Source organism: Phascolarctos cinereus, unplaced genomic scaffold (assembly GCF_003287225.1).
Source record: "Phascolarctos cinereus isolate Bilbo 61053 unplaced genomic scaffold, phaCin_HiC Scaffold_726;HRSCAF=1367, whole genome shotgun sequence".
NCBI lineage: Eukaryota > Metazoa > Chordata > Mammalia > Diprotodontia > Phascolarctidae > Phascolarctos > Phascolarctos cinereus.
This window is the reverse complement of record NW_027556098.1, coordinates 420932635-420954920: the sequence shown is the minus strand read 5'-3', so window position 1 is coordinate 420954920 and position 22286 is coordinate 420932635. Positions and strand designations below refer to the sequence as shown.

General features: G+C 41.1%; 1 protein-coding gene and 1 long non-coding RNA gene across 3 annotated transcripts in view; both read left to right on the top strand.

Annotated features, from left to right (window-relative positions):
• Window positions 1-5718: 5718 nt before the first annotated feature.
• Window positions 5719-22286, top strand: part of LOC110220196 (immunoglobulin superfamily member 1-like) — a 34589-nt gene continuing 18021 nt past the window's right edge. The window contains exons 1-8 of the mRNA XM_078146270.1: window positions 5719-5752; window positions 6006-6041; window positions 6249-6524; window positions 8349-8648; window positions 8953-9249; window positions 10242-10541; window positions 10964-11251; window positions 11677-11778. Of these exons, the coding sequence (XP_078002396.1) occupies window positions 5719-5752; window positions 6006-6041; window positions 6249-6524; window positions 8349-8648; window positions 8953-9249; window positions 10242-10541; window positions 10964-11251; window positions 11677-11778 (1633 nt within the window). The remainder of the gene's footprint in view (window positions 5753-6005; window positions 6042-6248; window positions 6525-8348; window positions 8649-8952; window positions 9250-10241; window positions 10542-10963; window positions 11252-11676; window positions 11779-22286) is intronic.
• On the top strand, window positions 12047-14078 carry LOC144454291 (uncharacterized). Of its 2 annotated transcripts, none has more exons than XR_013482665.1 (2): window positions 12047-12198; window positions 12706-14078. It is a non-coding gene; the product is annotated as an uncharacterized LOC144454291 (long non-coding RNA). The 2 variants fall into 2 exon arrangements; XR_013482666.1 differs by lacking the exon at window positions 12047-12198 and adding an exon at window positions 12240-12500.

Below are 22286 nucleotides of genomic sequence, written 5' to 3'. Positions count from 1 at the left end.
AAAATAAAGAGGGGGGAGATTGAATGAGATAAATTATCCCACAAGAAAGAGGCATTAAAGAGCTATTATAATGGAGGGAAATATGGGTGAGGCAGGTGGAAGACAAAGCTGAATACTTACTCTCATCAAAATTGGCTCAAAGAGGGAATAACATACTTAACTAGATACAAAAATCTATCTTATCCAACAAGGAAGTAAAAAAAAACAATGGGAATGATGGAAAAGGGAGAGGGAACTGATAAAAGGGAGAATATATTAGGAAAGGCAGTAATCAAAAGTAAAACATTTGTGAGGAGGGAAAAGGTGAGGTTCAGGGCAGGTAAACAAATGGAAAATAGCATGGATGGAAATACACACTTATTTATCATAACTATAGATGTGGATGGGATGAACTCACCCATAAAACAGAAGTAGATAGCTGAATGGATTAAAAAACAGAATCCTATAATATGTTGTATACAAGAAATACATTTGAAGCAAAGAGATACACAAAGGGTAAAGATAAGGGGCTGGAGAAGAATCTATTAAGCTTCAGATGAATAAAAGAAAGCAGTAGTAGTAATCATGATCTCAGGCAAAAATTGATCTAATTAGAAGAGATAAAGAAGGAAAGTATATCTTGCTAAAAGATACCATAGACAACAAAGTCATATCACTACTACACATACATGCACTAAATTTTTGAAGGAGAAGTTGACTGAGTTACAGGAGGAAATAGATAAGAAAATTGTATTAGTGGGGGAACTCAACTTTGCCATCTCAGAAGTAGATAAATCTAACCAAAATATAAACAAGAAGGAAATTAAGGAGGTGAATGAAATCCTGGAAAAATTAGATATGATAGATCTCTGAAGAAACTTGAATGAGAATAGGAAGCAATACCTCTTTCTCAGCAGTACATGGCACTTATACAAAAAAAAAAGACATATTAAGACATAAAAACTTGCCAACCAAATGTGGAAAAGCAGAAATTGTAAAGCACCCTTTTCACATTCTAATGTAATAAAAATTACATTCAATAATGGATAATATAAAGAGAGATTAAGAGTCAGGAGGACCTAAGTTGAGATCCGGCCTTAGACACATAACACTTCCTAGCTGTGTGACTCAGGGCAAGTCATTTAACCCCAATTGCTTCACCAAAAACAAACACGCAAAAAAATGAAAGAGAGACTAAAACTAATTAAAAATTAAATAATCTGATCATAAAAAGCAAATGGGTAAAAGAACAAGTCATAGAAAGAATCAGTAATTTCATTTAAAAAAAACAGCCACAAGACAACATATCAGAATTTGTGGGATGCAGCCAAAGTGGTACTTAGAGGAACATTTATATCTTTAATTACTTACATCAACAAAATAGAGAAAAATCAGATCAATGAATTGGGTATGCAACTACAAAAACTAGAAAAAGAACACATTAAAAAAAAAAGCACCAAATTGGAAATCCTGAAAATCAAAAGTAGAATTAATAAAATTGAAAGTAAGAAAACCATTGAATTAATAAATAAAATTTGAAGCTGGTTTTATAAAAAAAAATAGAGTAGATAAACCATTGGTTACGTTGATTTCTAAAAAATCAGAAAACCAAATTATTAGTAGCAAAAATGGAAGTGATGAATTCACCAAAAATGAAAATGAAATTAAGATAATTGGTAGGAGCTATTTTACCCAATTATATGCCAATAAATTTGATAATCTAAATGAAATGGAAGAACATCTACAAAATTATAGATTACCCAGATTAACAGAAGAAATAAAATACTTAAATAACCCAATCTTAGAAAAGGAAATTGAACAAGACATCAATAAATTTCCTAGGAAAAAATCCCCAAACTAGATGAGGTCAGAAGTGAATTCTACCAAACATTTAAAGAATAACTAACCCCAATACTATATGTATTATTTGGGAAAGTGGGTGAAGAAGAAGCCCTATCAAATTCCTTTTATGATACAAATATACCCAAACATGAAGAGAGCCAAAAAAGCAAGAAAATTATAAACCAATTTCTCTAATGAATATTGATGCAATAAATTTTAAAATAAGATACTAGCAAAGAGATTACAGTAATATATCACAAGGATCATTCATACACTATGATCAGGTGCATTTTATACCAGAATGCAGCACTGGTTCAGCATTAGAAAACTATTAGAATAATTGACCATATCTATTATAAAACCAACAGAAATCATATGATTTTCTCAATAGATGCCTAAAAAGACTTGACAAAATCAAGCACCCATTGCAATGAAATACACTAAAAAGAACAGGAATAAATAGAGCTAACATTAAAATGATAAGTAATATTTATCTAAAACCATCAGCAAGCATTACCTGTGATGAAGAGGATCAACAAGCTTTCCCAGTACAATCAGGGGTGAAGCACAGAAGCCCATTTTCACCTCTATTATTTAATATTATGGTAGAAATATTAGCTATAGCAATAAGAGAAGAAAAAGAAATTGAAGGAATTAGAATAGGCAATGAGGAAACAAAACTATCACTCTTTGTAAATAATGTGATGTTATACTGAGAAAATTCTAAGGAACCAATTAAAAAACTACTTCAAATTATTCACTTTAGCAAAGTTGCAGGATACAAAATAAACCCACATAAATCATCAGCATCTCTATATATTACCAACAAAGTCCAGCAGCAAGAGATAGAAAGAGGATTTCAATCTAAAATAACTGTAGACAATATAAAATACTTGGGAGTCTACCTGCCAAAAGAAAACCAGGAAGTATATGAACACAAGTATAAAACACTTTTCGCACAAAGTCGGATCTAAACAACTGGAAAACTATTAATTGCTTATGAATAGGCTGAACCAATTAATGAAAATGATAATCTACCTAAATTAATTTATTCAGTGCCACACCAACCAACCGATCATAAAATTACTTTATAGAGCTAGAGAGGATATTAACAAAATTCATCTCAAAAAGCAAAAGCTCAAGAATATCAAGGGAATCAATGGAAAAAATGCGAAGGATGATGGTTTAGCCGCACCAGATGTCAAACTGTATTACAATGTAGTCATTAGCAAAACAATCTGGTACTGTTTAATATGGAAAAAAATGCTCTAAACCATTCCTGGTGAGAGAAATGTAAATTAAAACAACTTTGAGGTGCCACCTCACACCCATCAGAGTGGCTAATATGACAAAAACGGAAAATGTTGGATTTTGGAGGGAATGTGGGAAAATGGGGACACTAATGTACTGTTGGTAGAGTTGTAACATGATCCAAGCATTCTGGAGAGCAATTTGGAACTATACCCAAAAGGCTGTAAAACCGTCCATACCCTTTGGTCCAGCAGTACCGGTGTTATGCCTATATCCCAAAAGCCTCCAAAAAAGTGAAAAGGACAATTTGCACAAAAACATCTACAGCAGCTCTTTTTGTGGTGGCTAAGAATTAGGAATCAAAGGGATGTCCATCACCTGGGGAATGGCTAAACAAGCTGCAATATAAGATTGTAAGTTGTGTTATATGATTGTAATGGAATATGATTGTGCCATAAGAAATGACAAGCAGGATGATTTCAGAAAAACCTGGAAAGATTTACATGAACTGATGCATAGCAAAGTGAGTGGAACAGGAGAACATTGTACACAGTAACAGCAATATTGTTCAATGAAGGATTGTGAATAACTTGGCCATTCTCAGCAATACAACAATCCAAGACAATCCCAAAGGACTAATTATGAAGTGTACTATGTGCCTCCAGAAAAAGAACAGATATTGATTGAATACAGACTGAAGCATCCTATTTTCACTTTCTTTCATTTTTTTCTTTTGTCTTCTTGTACAAAATGACAAACATGGAAATGTTTTATGTAATTTCATATGTATAACCTATATCTGAGTGTTTACCATCCAGGGAGAAGGGGAGACAGAGGGAGGAAAGGATAGAATTTGGAACTCAAAATTTCAAATAAAAATGTTAAAAAAAAAACAATCTTTCCTGATTCTCCAGCCACTAGTGCCTTCCCTCCCAAACACATATCTATGCACCTGCATATATTTATTTTCCATTCACCTGGTATAAATTTATTTTGCATAGACATATTCCTGTGTACATGTTGTCTCACCTGAAAGAATGGAAGCTCTTTGAGAATCCTTTTATCTTTGAATTTCCAGGAGTGAACTTAGAGTCTTGTCAATATTCAGTGCTTAATAACTGTTTATGATTGACTGTGTATCAGACAGGACCAGTGATCATCTGACCTGCCATCATGCATGCATTCTCATCCCCCTTTTCCATCCACAGGGAATGAAAATTAAGTCAATCTTACTTTTTACTGGAGAAGAGATAACTATCTATGACTCAATGCCTCCAGTCAGGATTCTGAGCCATGGGCTACCCAAGCCAAAACTGTCTGACTCTTCTATCATGCACAATTGTTTCAATTTCAGTGCCTCTTGTGTCCCAGCTCAATCTTCCCCACTTTTCCTTTGGGTCTTCTGGAAGCCCTTTTCTATCATTACCAAACTTCCATTGAAGACAGAAAGGTGCCTTTCCCCAAACAAATCCTTATGCATAAATGTTTTGTACCAAAATATATTTTTGTCCTCACTAGGACAGTGTAAGCTCCATGAGGGCTGTACTATTTCTTTTCTAATCTTTCCATTCCCAGCACCTGGAAGATGGTATACAATATAGTAGAAGCTTATTAAAAGGTCATTGAGTTTCAGCTGAATCTTGTCTAGGTGGGAGGCTGCCTGCCTCATAGGGCTCTGATCCAGGGAAGGACTGAGCGATGATGTGCAAGGCAGCCCAGAACTGGCAGCTGTTGTCCTGAAAGTCTTCTGAGACTTCCTGGTCAAGGGTCACTGTTCAGGGTAGGTGCAATGCCTGACCAAACTTCAGTCAGAGTGGCCATCCCCATGGCTGGCCATTCCTGGGTTGAAAGGAGCTGCCATTGTGAGGTCCTACAGGAGATGCAATAACTGAGTCATTTAAATTCTGGGGCTCAGGGGCAACAAATTGGTACAATATTTGGTGCTATATTCATGACTTTAAATGGTTTGAAGTCAAGAAAGCCTGAGTTCAAAACCTCCCTTAGACGCTTATTAGTTGTGTGAACCTGAGCAACTTAACCTCTGTCTCCCTCGGTTTTCTCATCTGAAAAAATGGTGAGAATATCGAACCCGTTCCCCGTGTTGTTGGGAGGATCAAATGAGAATTATGTGCAAAATATTTTCCCAAGTTGAAAGTGCCTCATAAATGAGAGCTGTTGTTGTTGGGCAGAAAATGGGACTGACCCAAAGGTCACAGGACACGTGGATCAGGTGCCCACTAACCAGCAGAGCCAAGGGTCGGAGGCCGAGACTCTGGGGCCAGGGAATGCCCTTGCACCCATTCTTGGTCCTTTCAGGGTGAGGCTTTTTATGGGGGCCCTGGCCATTTCCAAACAAGTCTTGGTATTTGGGCCCAGCTCCCATTCAGTGGTCTTCAATACTTGATAGCCATCAGAGCCTTTGGTCCTTGCCTTAACTAACCTTAAGACATGCTGATCCCCTCAGAGCTAAGCCTTGAAGGACCATGGTCTTTCTTTCATCAGTATAGGAGCGGAAATTATGGGGCCTGGGTTGAAGGCGTGTAAGGCTGCAGGGCTGGCCACCACATCCTGGACCAGCCTCTAGTCTGCCTACCTTTTCCCCACTGCACAGTTGAGGCTGGCCCAGGCCAGAGCAGAAGACCCACCATGGGCCCCACAGTCACATTCCTGATTGCCATTGGTGAGTCTCTAGGGTCAAGCCTGGGGAGGGAGGGACATTGTGAAAAGGTCCTTCGCTGCTGACCGGGAAGGAGAAGGAGGAAGGCTATGGAGGATAGAGAACCATTTGGAGCAGAGGCAGACCCCAGCGTCTGCTCAAAGGGCTCTTCATATTCTGACCAAAGCAGACTTAGAGCTTCAGGGGGTTTGAGAGCTGGGGATGGGGTCAGTGTGGGCTGGAGGGGAGGCATCTATAACCTGAGCTTCTCTTACAGGGCTGTGTCTGGACTGGGCGGTGAGGGCACAGATAGGTGAGTCCTGGCCCCAAGATCCCACTGTTCTCTTTTCCTTCCTTGTACCAAAATAATGCAGGCATCTAGTTCAAGGATAAACAGGGAGGGAAAGGGGACATTGTCAAAATGATGGGATGAATCAGGGAGGGCCTTCAGAATCTGCTGGTGAAGGAAACATGAGGCTTAGAGAAATCTCCAGTAATATGGACTCTGTTTCCTCCTCAGACACCCTTCCCAGGCCCACCCTCTGGGTCTTCCCAAGTCCTGTGGTCCCCAGGGGAGCAGATGTGACCCTCAGGTGCCAGGGCCACCTGGGGAGTGACAGAGTCCAGCTCTGGAAGGATGGAGAACTCAGAGATGAGAGAAATGCATCCTGGCAGCAGGCAGAGTTTGTGCTCAGGAATGTGGATGACCAGAGAGATGCAAGAAGCTACAGCTGCCGTTCTGGGCAGGGGCCCTGGTGGTCAGAGCTCAGTGAAGCCCTGGCCCTGGTGGTGACAGGTGAGGGAGTGCTGGTCTACAGCCATACCTGGTGGGAAAGAGGTAAGTCCTGAGAGATGAGCCCCAGAGTCCTCTCTGTAGGGGTCCTACTTATAAACGGGATAAACCCTCAGGCTTGACTATCTGCCTCCTCTTACCACCACACCCCTCCCTTGGCTGTGGGAATGCCTGGCTCCCCAGCTGACATTTTGGGGGCATAAGTAAGGTTCTGAAACTTTCTGCCTCAATAGCACTGTAAGCATGAGAGCACATGCACTATGATTCCCCTTCTATAGATGGGGAAACTGAGGCCTGGAGAGGAGGTAAGATAACTTGAACAGGTCAACAGGTTCTTTAACGTCAGGGACTGGATTTGAACCCACATCTCCCACCCCCAAACCCAGGGATCTTTCCATGTGGTCACTGTCCCCCAGTGACCCAGCCAGGAGAGCTGGGCTGCTCCTCCCTCAGAGGATACACAGCAGCCTTTGGGAGAAGGGGCACACAGCTTTATCGGAGCAAACTTGATTTAGATAAACTTTTCCTGCCCCCTCTAAGGCCCAACCTGGCCACATCCATCCTGTCCAGTTGTGTCTCCCCTTGTTCCCTTTGCCCTTCCTACATTCCTATCAGCATGGACAGATGACAACATCACCTCCCTCACGTCCCACCATTCTGCCTTTGCTCACGCAGTTCCCTCTGCCGGGGATACCCTTCCCCCTTTCATCCATCACTTTCCTACACATCCTTAAAGCCCAGCTCAGATCTTGGCTGCTTCAAGATGCTGTTCCTGATTACATCAAGTGACACTGTCCTTGCCCTTGGCCTTCCCAGAATGGTGCCTTCACCTCTCTAGAGTGCCCAATCTAGCATCGGGGTCTTTCCCACCACCCCAGGCTGCTGTCCGTCTGGCCTGTATTAGAAGGCAGCCTGCTGAAGGGGGAAGGAGCCTGAGCTGAGGGCTCTGTGGCAGGGGATTCAAACATCTGTCCCACCCAGGTCCTAGCTGGGTGATGATGGACCAGTCCTCAACCTTTGGTGGACCTTGGTTCTGTCTTCTATGATGTGAAGCTCAAGGGCTGGATTGTCTAATGACATCATGTATGCTCAGACCCATGTGATCCCCGTGAGTGCGCTCCTGAGGGAGCTTCCCTACACATTTGGGGCTCCCCCACCGCTGAGCAGGAGGCTCCTGATAAGTGAGCGATGAATGAGGGCAGGAGAACTGGACAGAAATAAATGCTACACAGAACTGCAGAGGGAGCCTCCTCTGCCAGCCTTTGCCCACCCAGGGACACACACAGCTCTGCCAGCTCTGCTCTGGCTTCACTGAGGGGTGGGCAGGGGGGTGGCAGGACAGGGACCTGGCACCAGGCAGGCTTCAGAGGAAATGGACAGAGCTCAGGACTGGGGAGCTGGGTTTCTCTCTAACCACCCGGTCATGGGGTTATTGGGAGGACAGAGCTTTGCAAACCTCAAAGTCTAATAGAATTTGCCAGTGATGGTGCATTAGGATCCTGCCTTGGTCAAGCAGGCTCAGGGTGTAGAAATAGAACGGGGTCCCTTGGTGAGAAGAGGGGCAGGTAGAGGTGGTGATGTCTTCTGCCCATGTCCTTCTCCCATCATCCTCTACTCACAGAGCCTTCCTGGGCCCAGAGCATCTTTCTGAAGGTGACCCAGGAACCCAATTACCCAGCCATGAACAGGCTGACAGAACTGGGCAGAGGAAATTATCCAGGGCCCCTCAGCCCACCCTCCCCCTTCCAAGGTCTTTTGCAGGGAATGATTTCAGGGGATGAGGAGAAGAGATCAAATCCCTAACTTTCTTCCTTTTTCCTTTCACAGGAGCCCTCCTCAAACCTGTCATTTCAGCCTTACATGGCTCCACAATACCCCCAAGGACAACAGTGACCATCTGCTGCCAAATATCATCACGGGCTCCCGCTCAGGACTACAGCTTAGCCCTGCTGGAGGCAAAGAGCCTGGAGCCTTTGCAGCAACAAAGCCCTGCAGGGACCCGGGCTGTTTTCTCACTTCTGTCTGTGAGGCCCCAGGACACTGGGAGCTACAGCTGCATTTACTACAAGGACACAGCCCCGCACATAGGGTCCCATCCTAGCCAGGCCCTGGAGCTGACTGTGTCTGGTGACTGGAGATGGGAACCCCCAAATCAGCAAACCCATCCCTCACTTGGGGGACAGTATAAAATCCTAAGAATTCTGAGGTTTGGTTTGGGGAGAGGTGAGAGGAGACCCTGGGACCCTCTTGTGGTCTACATAGACCAGCTTCAGACCCCGGGATAGTAGGGGTGTTCCCAGCTCTAGGCGGCCCCAGATATGAAAGTGAGAACAGAGCTTAAATTGCTGTTGCCTTTCTTCTGAAGAAGTTAGGGGACAGGGCCTTGGAGGGTCATCTAACGCTGACATTTGGTGTCTCTCTTTCCTCTCAGGATGGCTCCCCAAACCCATTTTGTGGGCCCAAACTAACCTCATGGTGGCCCCAGGGGCCAACATCACTCTCTGGTGTTCAAGGCCCAAGCCGTCTTTTCTTAAAGAGGTGACTTTCACTCTGTGGAAGGCTGGGACCCAGACTCCCTTACAGCAGCAGACCTCATCAGATCTCTGGACTGACTTCTTCCCATCTGTGAAACCTGAGGACACTGGGAGCTACAGCTGTTTTTACAGGGAAAGTACAGCATCTGCTAGAAGATCAGAGCCCAGTGTGGCCCTGGAGCTGGTGATGCCAGGTGAGGGGTGTGTGTGAGCCCCAGAATAAATCTGGTTCTGATTCCTCAGCTCTCCATCCAGACAGGAGCCTCTCAAAGACAAGGCATGGTGTCTATACAACCAGCTCTGCCCAGAGGCCTGTCAGGGCTCTGGGGTCTTGGAAGACATGAGGCATTTCTATTCTGATCTAGACTATTGGGAAGAAAAGTGATGGTGGGGACTGAGTTGGGGATTAGGAGAAGAGTCACAGAGACCCAGAGCTGAAAGAGGCCTTAGAGATTCTCGAGGCCAAACCCTTCCATTACCAATAAGCAAAGTGAGACCCAGAGAGAAAGGACTTCTCCAAGGTCACACATGTGACTGGCTGAGCCTGGAAATTAGCCTGAGCCTTCTCCTTCCTGGACAATGATCTGAGCCCAGGTTTTAGGCTTAGCTCTGGGACCATCTGTGATAGCCCAGATGAAAAGTGAGGGATCATGACATTCCCTCCCATAAGTCAACAGCTGCATGAGACCATGGGGTGGGTGAGCTTCCTCAGGAGTGAAAACCTCCTTAGATTCCTAGCTAGCTATGGGTAGAAATGTATGAACAATCTTCTGATCAAACCCCTCATTTACAGATGACATAACTGAGTCTCATGGGCAGCTAGGTGGCTCAGTGGAAAGAATGTTGGGCTTGGGAGTATTAGGGAGACTCATCTCCCGAGTTCAAATCTGGTCTCAGAACTTATTAGCTTTGTGACCTTGAGCAGGTCACTTAACCCTGCTTGCCTCAGTATCTTCATCTGTAAAATGAGGTGAGAAAGGACATGGCAAACCACTCCAGTACCTTTGCCAAGAAAACCAGAAATGGGGTCATGAAGAGTTAGGCATGACTGAAAAGAGCAACTGAACAACAAAACTGAGACTCAGATGGGCCCAGTGACTGGGCCAAGGTCACACAGGGACTCAGAGGCAGAGCAGGGACTTGACCCAGCTGTCTTAACTCCAGCCCCATGTTCTCCCTCTTACAGGATCTCTGCCCAAGCCTTCCCTCTCAGCCCTCCCAGGCCTCGTGGTGGAGCACGGGACACATGTGATTCTCCAGTGCCAACAGCCTCATCAGACATTCCTCAGTGATGTGACATTCATTCTGCTGAAGGTGGGGACCCTTCAGTCCTTGAAGAGCCAGAGCCCAGTTGGGGCCTCAGCTGCCTTTCCCCTCCTCTCTGTGAGGGCCCAGGATTCTGGCAACTACAGCTGTGTCTATTATAGGAGGATGGTTCCATACCAGGTTTCTCAGCCCAGCGATGTCCTAGAGATCTGGGTGACAGGTGAGAGTGTATCCGGATACACAAGGCATAACGTAGAGGTTTGGGACTCAAGCCTGAGATGCAGGCCAGAAATCTAGAGAAGGAATAAGAGGTTGAGACAAGGGCTGAGGGTCCCTAAGGAAGGGCAGAGCAAAGGTGGAAGGATGGACCAGCTCAGGTACTGCTCCAAGCTCAAGGGAGAAAATGGAAGGAAGAAACCCTTCCTTTCTAGGTGGGCCCAGAAAACATCTCAAGTTTAGCATCCATGCCTCTCCAGGAAAGGAGGCTTTGGGCAAGGCATGACCACAGAGCCAAAGGAAGTGAGATCTGACATTCAGGGAGTTTTTCAGGGACTTCCCAGCTCTTATTTACTCCCTCAACCCCACCCCCATTATAACTGTGTGGGTCCCTTGAGTAACTCTGGCCTCTCCTTGGGTTTCCAGATTCTCTTCCCAAGCCTTCCCTCTCAGTCTGGCCTGGACCAGAGGTGGCCTCAGGAGCCAATGTGACCCTCCTGTGCTGGGGGCCCTCGTGGAGTGGTACCTTTGTTCTGGACAAGGATGGAGATGAGAAAATGCTGCCAAGCACTGATACCACTCAAGATGGGGCCAAGTTTTTCCTGACTCACGTGACCCCCAAGCACTCTGGCAATTACAGCTGCAGCTACCAACTTCCCACTGATGGAAGTCTCTGGATAGAACACAGTGAGCCCCTGCAGCTCATAGTGACAGGTAAGAGAAAGAAGCTCACAGGACCCACTGGAGGGTGCCAATGGTCATTCCCTTCTCTAGCTTCTACAAGGAAATGAAATAAAGGCCTTGGCTCTGGCCAAGAGACACGCAATAAGAGACAAGAGGAACCTTGACATTTTCCTCAATTCCAATCCCACAGAGAACAAGGGTGTGGGCTGGATAGGAGGCCCCCCCATGCTTCCGGGTGACCCATATATATCTATCCTGGGGGTTTCTGAACCTAGTTCCAAGGGGTAAGCCCACTGTGAGCAGCATGTGTACCAAACTGTTGGATGCTGGTGGTGATGGGCATCTCTGGAGGGAGATATGATGAGAAAATAGAGGGACAATTCCAGGGGCAAGGTGAGGATCCCCTAAGGATAGTGATTAATGAAGATTCTTTTTTCTCCCCACTACAGATTCAGAGCCCAGTAACACCCTTGTTATCATCCTCAGCTATGTTTCCTTCCTCCTCCTCCTCCTCTGCCTTTTGCTGGCAATGCTTTGCCAAGGATACATTAATATGGGTGAGAAAGAGCTGTACACCTTAGTGTCTTAAGCAATAGAGACGGGTAAGGACTGAGACCTCTATTTGATCCTTTGAGACCTTCCCTGACCTGGCTTCTTCCTTTCCATGTCTCTCTCTCCCAGGGTCTTCACAAGGAGAAAGCCCTAGGAGGTAAGGAGACTTAACTCCTCTTCCCATAGTCCCCTATTTCTTCCATGCCACATAACCCTGGACCCTCTGCACTGGACATAGTCTACGGTGAGAAAAGGATGCTCATAGAGCCTCCCAGGGTGGACTCTATCCTCCTGTCCTGTTTTCTCCCTCTCTCCTTGTTGCAGGTGTCTTTGTTGCCCTTGTCTTTCTTGGAGTACCTGCCTGCCCCATCAGCCTGAGGCCTCCAGAGAGGACACCCTGCATAGGTTATCTGGGAAGGAATAAGGTATGATACTGGGTCAGGGGGTTGATATTGTGGATTGGAGTCCTGGGAAAGGTGGGAATGATGGAACCTTTCCTCTACCTCAGATACAGAAGTGGCCAAGGAGAGACCAAGGGAACCATCAGTGAGTGAGCCCACCCTGTCCTCCAGCTGGAGGACTCAATTTCATCCTTCACCCCTACCTTTCCCAACTGGCTCTAGGCCCACTGTTGCACCACTTCTTAATCACTTGCAAATTTTTTTCTTCTAGTCATCCAGTGTGAGGCCTCTGACATGGGGATCCCTTAATTTATTGGGGCAATTTGGTAAATATTCTAATCACTATGTCAGTATCATTTATTTACTTGAAATTATAAGGAGCTCATTTCATGTAATTAAAGTAATGAGACTAAGAAGGTATTCATAGCTTTCATCAGACAGGCTACCAAAGCATTCATGATGCACCAATCAATTAAGAACTCCTGCTCCAAAGTCATTCACTGTTCCCTTTACCTTGTATTTCTCCTTCAGGTCCCCATGGTGGAAGACCCCCAGGAAATGACCTATGCTCAGCTGAACATTAGAACCTTTAATAAGAGGAAAACTGCCCACACGAAGACACAGAAACAGTCCATCATTTATTCCACTGTGCCCAGGCACTGAGGGTTTGGGCACCTTTCACAGAAGAAATTCTCTCTCATCTTCTCCCCTCCCATCTTCTCTTCTCCCATCTCCTCTCCTGTCCCTCACCACTATTTCATTTGTTTTTTGAGTACATCTTCCCCAGGTTTCTATCATTGAGGAACCATGTTTATTGGGGTTATCCATTTTTAGATTTGTGCAAAGCAAGTGCATCCATCTATGATAATGAGAGACATTACAAGACACATACAGAATAGAAGGAGGACACTCATCTCAGAGAGGAAGTTATTACCATTTGCTCAGATCAGGAAAGGCCTTCTGAACTAGACCGGATTGGAGCTGAGTTTTAAAGAAATCCAGGCAACTAAGAGGGAAGATAACATTCCAGGCAAAGGGGACAGCCACCACAGAGGCATGAAGTTAGGAGACTATGGTGTACAAGGACAAAAAAAACCTCCTTTGTAGCTGTTTTATAAAGTAGAGGAAAATGAAGTGTAAGAAGATTGGAAATGGAGTAAACCACTGGGCTCACTTCCTCACTGCCATCCTCCCCTCATCACTCAGATTCCTCTCATGTATCCAGTCTGATGCCAAGCCTGTCTTTTCCACCTCCATAACATCTCTTGTATGTGTCCCTTTCTCTCCAATCACACAGCTGCTACCCTGGGGTCCACTTCACACCTGGTCTATTGCAATCACCTGCTGGTGCGTCTGCCTGCCACCAGTGTCTCTCACTCCAGTCCATCATCCACTCAGCCATCAAACTGATGTTTCTAAAGTGCAGGTCTGATTATGCCAGCCCCCTAGTCAATAAACTGCATTTGTTCCTTATAAACTCTAGGATTAAATATGAAATCCTGTGTCATCCCAAGCCCTTCCTAACCTCCCCCATGACCTTTTAACTCTTCTTACACTTTATGTCCTCTCACACTCTCTTGGTACAGGTGCCCTTTGAATATCTTGTTGGTATTCATGGGGTCCAGTCCCACCACACCCCCAACCAACCATTATTACACACTTCAGTACTTGAGAGGACAATTAATACAACTTTTATCTTCTTATATGTGGTGAAAATTTACATTAGGACTCCCAAACCAATCCACATCAGCTATTTTTGTTCCCCAATTATATGTATATCTGTTGTTTTTCCCTAGATAATTTTCAATAACGAGAGCAGTGACTGTTGAATTTTGTGTCTATGTATCTCAGGGACTACCTAGTAACTGGTAAGGACTTGACATGTAATAAATGCATGATTGATACGTGGTGTGACTGTTCATTTTGCATTTGGGAGCGCCAGGAGATATTCACTTGAGATGGCCAAGAGGCTTAGTACTCACTGGCTACCTAGAGAAGGCAGTCAGCCCATGGGAGCTGAGGAGATCACCAGGAGGGAAAATGTCAAGAGACGAGAGGAGAGATGGTCTAGGCTTGCTCATGGCTCACCCCAAAGTAGGAACCTCTTGGAACGTAGGCTACATGAAGAATTTAGGGAGGGGACAAGGAATGATGGGCCACACGTGAGGAAGAGAGTCCCAAGTCTGCCCCTGCTCTTGGGAAAATCTGGTCCTGTTGATCGGGGGTGGAAGTTATTGGGCGCAGTTGAATTTGCTTGCTTGTCTTGTACTAGAGGAACAGGGAAAGATTCTTTATATTTTTCTAATTATTTTGACCTTACGTATATAATCAGACATCAAAATAAGAGCATTTTCATATGCCCAAAAGAGCACAAAAAGAAGGTGGTGTATGAGCATGTGTATTTCCATTTGTTACCTTTTCTTCCTTTAAATGTATATATATATACATATATGTGTGTGTGTGTGTGTGTGTGTGTATAATTTTCCACCTGTTACTTTCAAAACTGCCCTGCTGCATATTCCTCCTTCTGTACATTCTCCTTTTCTCTCCTGTGCATTTTTTAAAACGTATGAATATCCCCTCTTTTAAAACATTGCTATTATCGTCACCCCTACCTATAACCCAGCCAACCCCAAATAAAAAAGGAAACTTGTACCGAATCAGTGAAGTGAAGAAAAATGAATCCAGACGATAGTTTACAAATATACATATGCATATATAAATGTGTGAATCTGCACTTGTGTCCATTGCTTCTCAGTGAAGAATTGGATTCAATGCTTCATCAGCAGTCCCCTGAAGACACTACCAAAGTTAGTCATTACACAATGTGGATGTTACTGTGTACAATATTCTTCTGATTCTGCTGACTTCATTCAGCATCAGTCCATACAAGTCTTTCCAGGTTTTTCTGAAGTCTGCCTGCTCATCATTTCTCATAGTATCCCATTACATTCATATACCACAACGTGTTCAGCCATTCCTTAATTGATGGGTATCCCCTCAATTTCCAATTCTTTGCCACCAAACACAAGCTGCTATAAATAGTTTTGTACATTTGGATTCTTATCCCATTTTTATGATCTCTTTGGGATACAGCCCTAGAAGTGGTATTGCTGGGTCAAAAGGTATGACATTTTTATAGCCCTTTGGGCATGGTTCCAAATTGGCCTCTGAAGTGGTTGGATCAGTTGTGACACACTTTTCCTATCAACCTTCTAAGTTTCTTGGGCTAGAAAATTGTTTCATCCCATTCTTTTGTGTGCCATGCTGCTCCAGAATTCATTTTGAGGCATTATTTAAGGTTTCTTTTGAGGAGTTTTGGGGAAACCTCAAGCTAGACCCTGCCTTTTCTCCACCATCTTGAATCCACCATTAATCCTTTTTTTTCTTTGAAGGATGTTAGAGGGGAAGTGATATGAACTATGTTTGTTCCTACTACTCTGCCATGTTGACCACATTTTTTTTCTATTATGTCACTTGAGATTCTTCACCATTTTTTGTAACACTTGAAGGATTTTGTTATAATTTGTCTAATTCTATGAAGAAATAGTTGGTCATTTTGTTGATATTGAAATGATAAATCAATATAAATTAATTCATTTCATTATTGAATTTTTTATTCTATTACCAAGGCTCAGTTGTTAGCAATTTATAGGCATCGTATAGTAATTAAAAGGAAACAAAAATGATGCCAGCAAATCCCATCCTACTACATATTGGCTCTGTCACCTCAGGCAATTCATTTAACCTTTCAGTGCTCCAGGCAACATTTATAAGAATCTAAATTCCATAGGAGATTATCAGTTGCATTGGTAGATGGAATTTCCCCACCTGAGAATTCATTTCTTTTATCTTTAACATTGAATAGTATTTTATTTTTTTCAAATTGCATGTAAGGATAGTTTTTAACATTCATTTTTATAAGAGTTTGACTTCCAAATTTTTCTCCCTTCTTCTCCTCCCCCTCTCTAGCAATCTGATATACAATCACATTAAATATATTTCGGCATTAGTCATGTTGTGAAAGAAGAATCAGAACAAAAGGAAAAAATAAACATGAAAAAGAAAAAAAACAGTAAAAATTGTATGCTTCGATCTACATTCAGACTTCATAGTTCTTTCTCTGGATGTGGTTAGCATTTTCCATCACCAGTCTTTTAGAATTGTCTTGAATCATTGTATTGCTGAGAATAACCAAGTCTATCATAGTTGATCAGGATACACACACACTCACACACACACACACACACACACACACACACACACACACGCACACACACACAAAATGGGGCAGCTAAGGTGGTACAGTGGATAGAGCACTGGCCTTGGAGTAAGAAGGACCTGAGTTTAAATCCAGCCTCAGACACTTACTAGTTGTGCAACCCTGGGCAAGTCAATTAATCTTGTTTGCCTCCAAAAATAATTTTTTAAAAAATTTCACAAGCCTGTTTGCCTTCAAAAAATAAATTTTAAAAATTACACTCTGTACAATATTCCCCTGGTTCTGCTCACTTCACTCAGTATCAGTTCATATAAGTATTTCCAGGTTTTTCTGAAATCAGCCTGCTCATCTTTTCTTATAACATGATCATATTCCATTATAGTCATATACCACAACGTGTTCAGCCAATCCCCAAATGATAGACATCCCCTCAATTTCCAATATTTTGCCATAACAAAAGGACTGCTATAAATATTTTTGTACATGTGGGTCCTTATCCCTTTTTTATGATTTCTTTGGGAAACAGACCTAGTAGTGGTATTGATGAAGCAAAGAGTATGCGTAGTTTTAAAGCACTTTGGTCATATTTCCAAATTGTTCACCAGAATGATTGGATCAGTTTATAACTCCATCAGTAATGCATTAGTGTCTCAATTTTCCCACATTTCCCCCCATATTTATCATTTTCCTTTATTTTCATACTAGGCAATCTGCTAGGTGTGAAGTGGTTCACCTCAGAATTGTTTTAAATTGTATTTCTCTAACCAATAGTGATTTAGAGTATTTTTTATATGACTATAGATAGCTTTATTTTTTTATCTGAAAACTGCTTATTCACATCTTTTGACCATTTATTAATCGGAGAACGATTTTTATTTTTATTTTTATTTTATTTTTATTAATTATTTTTATTTTTAATAATTTGACTCATTTCTATATATATTTTATAAATGAGGCCTTTATTGGAACCACTGGCAGTTAAAATTGTTTCTCAGCTTTCTGCTTTCCTTTTAACCTTGATTACACTGGTTTTGTTTGTGCAAAAAACTTTTTAATTTCATGTAATCAAAATTATCCATTTTGCATTTCATAATGTTCTATATCTTTTGTTTTATCACAAATTCTTTGCTTCTCCTTCTATCTGACATGACCTGGGCATTCTTTATACTTTACCAATGAAATCACAGGGCACTATCCCAATGATTAAAGCCTCCCTTTAATTAGACTTGAATTTTCATAGTTCCTTTGAGTGCCTTAGTAAAGGGACTCAAATAATTTACATATTCTCTAGTCACTTAGAATAAAATTTCTTTATTCTACCTCTTTCTAATTACTATTGTAAGTAAAATAAAGAAAGACTTGGGATTTCTTGGATTCATTTTGTATCCTGCAACTTTTTCAAGTTATTATTTCTAGTGATTTTTCAAAAGTCACCTCTCCGTGGTTTACCAGCTAAATAATCATATCATCTGTAAGAAAGCAGTACTTTTGATGCTTCTTTGTGTATCTTGATTGCCTTGATTTTTTTCTTATAATAATAGTATTAGTACTTCTAGACCTATAGAAAATTATAGTAGTGATAACAAATAATCTTATTTTACAGTTAAATCAAGAAGCTGTTATTTAGCACCTATTGTGTCTTAGACACTGTGCTAATTTGTGAGGATACAAAGAAAGACAAGAGAAAGTATTTGGCCTTGAGAAGGTTGTAGTTTAAGTGGAAGGCACCATGCAAAAAAGTATGCAAAAACCAGATACATTCATAATTAATCAAAATAATTTCAGAAGGAAGATGTTAGCAATAGGAAGATTTGCAAAAGGTTTCTTGCAGAAAGTGGTTGAAAAAAGGTCAAGGAATCCAGGAAGTATGCATGAGGAAGGAAAGCCTCCCAAACTATGGTTAGGAGATGGGTTGTCTGGAGTAAGAAACAACTAGTGGCCAGTGTCACTGACTCAGAGTACATGAAGATTAATAAGGTGTAAGAAGACTGTAGAGATAGGAAGAAGACAGGTTTGAAATGGCTTTAAAAGCCAAAAGAGATTCTATATTTTATCAATGACAAAATAGGAAGTCATTGGAGGTTATTTACTAGGAAAGAGATATGATCAGACCTGCAATTCAGAATGGTCACACTGACAGATGAGTAAAGGAAGGATGAGTGGGGAATGAGTTGGAGTAGAGTGGTCAATCAGAAGACTACTCTGATAATCTGGGTGTGAGATGAAACCCTGTTGCAGGGTGGTCCACAGACAGATGAGAGTAGGGGCAATACGTGAATGGTATTAAAGTAGCAAAAGTGAAATTTAACGAATAATAAACTGAAGCCACTCTTTGAGCAAGATGGCATTTTTTTTTAATGGGGACATGCTACCTGCCCAATAAAAAAGTCAATGACTCTTCCTCTGGCCACAGACCCTGAGCAAAAAGCCAGCTCCCCTTTTTCTAGGTTTTGGGCAACATAGAACAAACAGAACAGGGTAGGTGATAGCATAGGGTTGCAAGCAAGATGATTGATCGCAGAGCTGAGAGACGGGTAACAATATGATTGGTTGAAAGTTTCATAATGAGGGGCTAGAAATGACTCCTTCCTTCTTCCTTGAAACTTATAAGCATTCACTGTTTAAATCCACCTGTGAGATCACAGCCCAGACTTTTTTATACAACAAAGCAGACATCTTTGAAGATAGCTTGGTGGTGTAAAGTTATTAGGCCTGACTCCTCTGTGTTCACATTCATACCCCAAGGTCAGCTAATTCCTTGAGGCAAGAATAGAACAGTGAGCAGCAGGGGAGTGGATTTTTAAACTTAACTCATTGCACACCAGCTGAAACCTCAAGTTCAGAGACAGAGAACTACGATAGGACATACACAGTTACAGGAAACAATTCAATTAATTGTAAATAGCGTCAATAAGAAAATAATACAATATCAATTCTAATCTTCTCAAAAGGTAGAATTGAAAGAACTTGACAAAAAAATTGATATGGAAGGTGTGAAAGGGTACTCTCATTGAATAAGCTTCTAGTTTTTCTTTATTACCAAGAACTCTAGTTCTATGATTTCTGTAAATATAATTTACCCCATTAGTGAAAGGTTTATTTGTTTCTATATTTTCTAATGTCTTCAAAATGTAAAGATGCATTTTGTCAAAAGTTTTTTCTGCATTTATATTTTATAATTTTATATTTTTGTTATCTTGCAATTTTATACTTTTCCTATACTAGATGATCATTGAATTCTAGAGATAACACTCAAACATATCACATACATTATCTTTTAAGTATGTGGCTGAAGCCTCTTTGCTAATATTTTATCCAGTATTATGCACTGCTAATCATTAAAGATACTGGTCTTACATTTTCTTTCTCAGATATCTCTCCTGGTTTTGATATTATGATATTTATCTCACAGAAGAAGTTCCATAAAATACTATATCTCCTTGACTTTGCTGGCCTCGTTACTGTATGTCTGTGAAACCTGGACAGTATGTCAGCACCTTGCTAGGAAACTCAATCACTTCTATTTGAACTGTCTTAGGAAGATTCTGAAGATTATCTGGCAGGATAAGATACCAGACACTGAGGTCCTTTCTCAAACTAAACCGTCAAGCATTCAAACTCTACAGCAGAGAGGCCAATGGGCTGGCCACATTGTTCAAATGTCAAATATAAGCTTGCAAAAAAAAAAAGGCTATTTCATGAAGAAATCACACAAGGCAAGCTTTCACCTGGTGGTCAAAAGAAGCGATATGAGAATGCTTTCAAGGTCTGTCTTGAGAACTTTGGAACTGATTGTGAAACATGGGAGACACTGGCACAGTACTGCCCAGCATGGTGTGCCCTCATCAGAGAAGATGCTGAGCTCTGTGAGCAAAGCAGAATTGAACTAGCTCAAGAGAAGTAGGAGATGCACAAATTTAGGGAATCCACCCCCTATGTTCACATGGACTATTTCTGCCTGACCTGGGCTAGAGCATTCTGATCTCTTATTGCTCTGATCAGCCACAGGTAGACACACTGTAACTTAATCCTAGGATAGGGATGTCATTTTGGTCCTCCTCGACAACAAAGGACAATAATCAACTAACAACTTTGCACACGATTTATGCAAACCTAGAATTTGCTTCTTTTGAATATTTCATGAAATTCACTTGTAAATCCATTTGGTCCTGGGACATTTTCTTCTTAGTCTTGAGTCTCATTTATGTTTTTTTTTAATTTTCATTTATTTTTCTAATACAGAGCAATTTAAATGTTCTATTTCTTTTGGTAATAATCTGATTATTTAAGATTTTTGAAATGATTCACCCATTTTATTTCTTATAATTGTGCTGACATTTAACTAGTCAAAATTCTGTCTGGTAATTTCCTTTATTTCTCTTTTCTTTGCCCTTTTAAAAATAATTTTAATATTGGAAATTTGATTTTAATGAATCTTTTAAAATAAGATTAAAGTTTATTTACTTTTAAAATTTTTAATGTGCTTAATTAAGAGCTCATTTTTATTTTTTTTATTTCTTCTATGATTTTCAGAATTTCTGTTTTTGTGTGAATTGGCTTTTTTGACTTGTAGCTTTCAGAGTTTCTTTTCATTGCATGATCAAGTTCTCTATTTCATTGATGAAGGTGTTCAGATATCCACATGTGCCTCTAAGGACTGCCTTGGGTTTGTCTGAAAAGTTTAGAATTTGTATCACATTATTATAATTTTCTTTGATTAATTTATCTAAACTAAAAATAAATTAATTAATTAAAAAATTAAAGAAACAACTCTGAACTGCCACCCCACACCTATCAAATTGTCTAATATGACAGAAAAGGAAAATGACAAATGATGGAGGGGATGAGGGAAAACTGAGACACTAAATGCCCTGTTGGTGAAGTTGTGAACCAATTCAACCATTCTGTACAGCAATTAGGAACTTTGCCCAAAGGGTTATAAAACTATGCACACCCTTTGACTCTGCAATACTACCACTAGGTCTGGATCCCAAGGAGAGAAAAAATAAAAAGGAAAAGGACCTATATTTAATATATGTATATATGTATATATGTATGTATATATGTATATATGTATGTATATACATATATATGTATGCATATGTGTACACATACATGTGTAGATAGATAGATAGATAGATAGATAGATAGATAGATAGATAGATAGATAGATAGATAGACAGATCACAACTTTTTCTTGTGGCAAAGAATTGAAAATTGAGGGTATGCCCATCAATTTGGAAATGACTGAACAAGTTGTGATATTTGATTGGAATCTATTGTAGTGTAAGAAATGAGGGAAGGTAAATTTCAGAAAAACCTGGAAAGACTTGTATCAATTGATGCAAAGTGAAATGACCAGAACCAGGAAAACATTGCCCATAGGAACAGCAATATTGTAGAATTATCAACAGTGAATTACTTACTTATGCTTAGTAATACAATGATCCAAGACAATTCTGAACAACTTAGTTGAAAAAAAATGTTTATGTGTCTCCAGATAATTAATAGATGGAATCTGAATCTAGATCAAAGAATATTTTTTTAATTTTATTTTTCTTGTTTTTTGGGGGGTCTGTGGTTTCTTTCATGATACGGAATGGAAATGGAAATATGTTTTGGAAATATGTTTTGCATGTACAATCTATATCAAATTGCTTGCCTTGTCAGTGAGGGAGGAGCATAGGGAGAGCAGGAGAGAATTGGGAGCTCAAAATTTTTAAAAAGAGTGTTTAAAATTGTTTTTACATGTAATTGTGGGAAAATAAGACATTAAATTTAAAAAGGTAAAGTATAAAAATGAATGTGACAAAATTACAAGGAGCAAACAGAGTCTTCATAAAGAGATGAGAGAAGACACCCCTAACACATTGCTGTGCAAGGAGAGCTC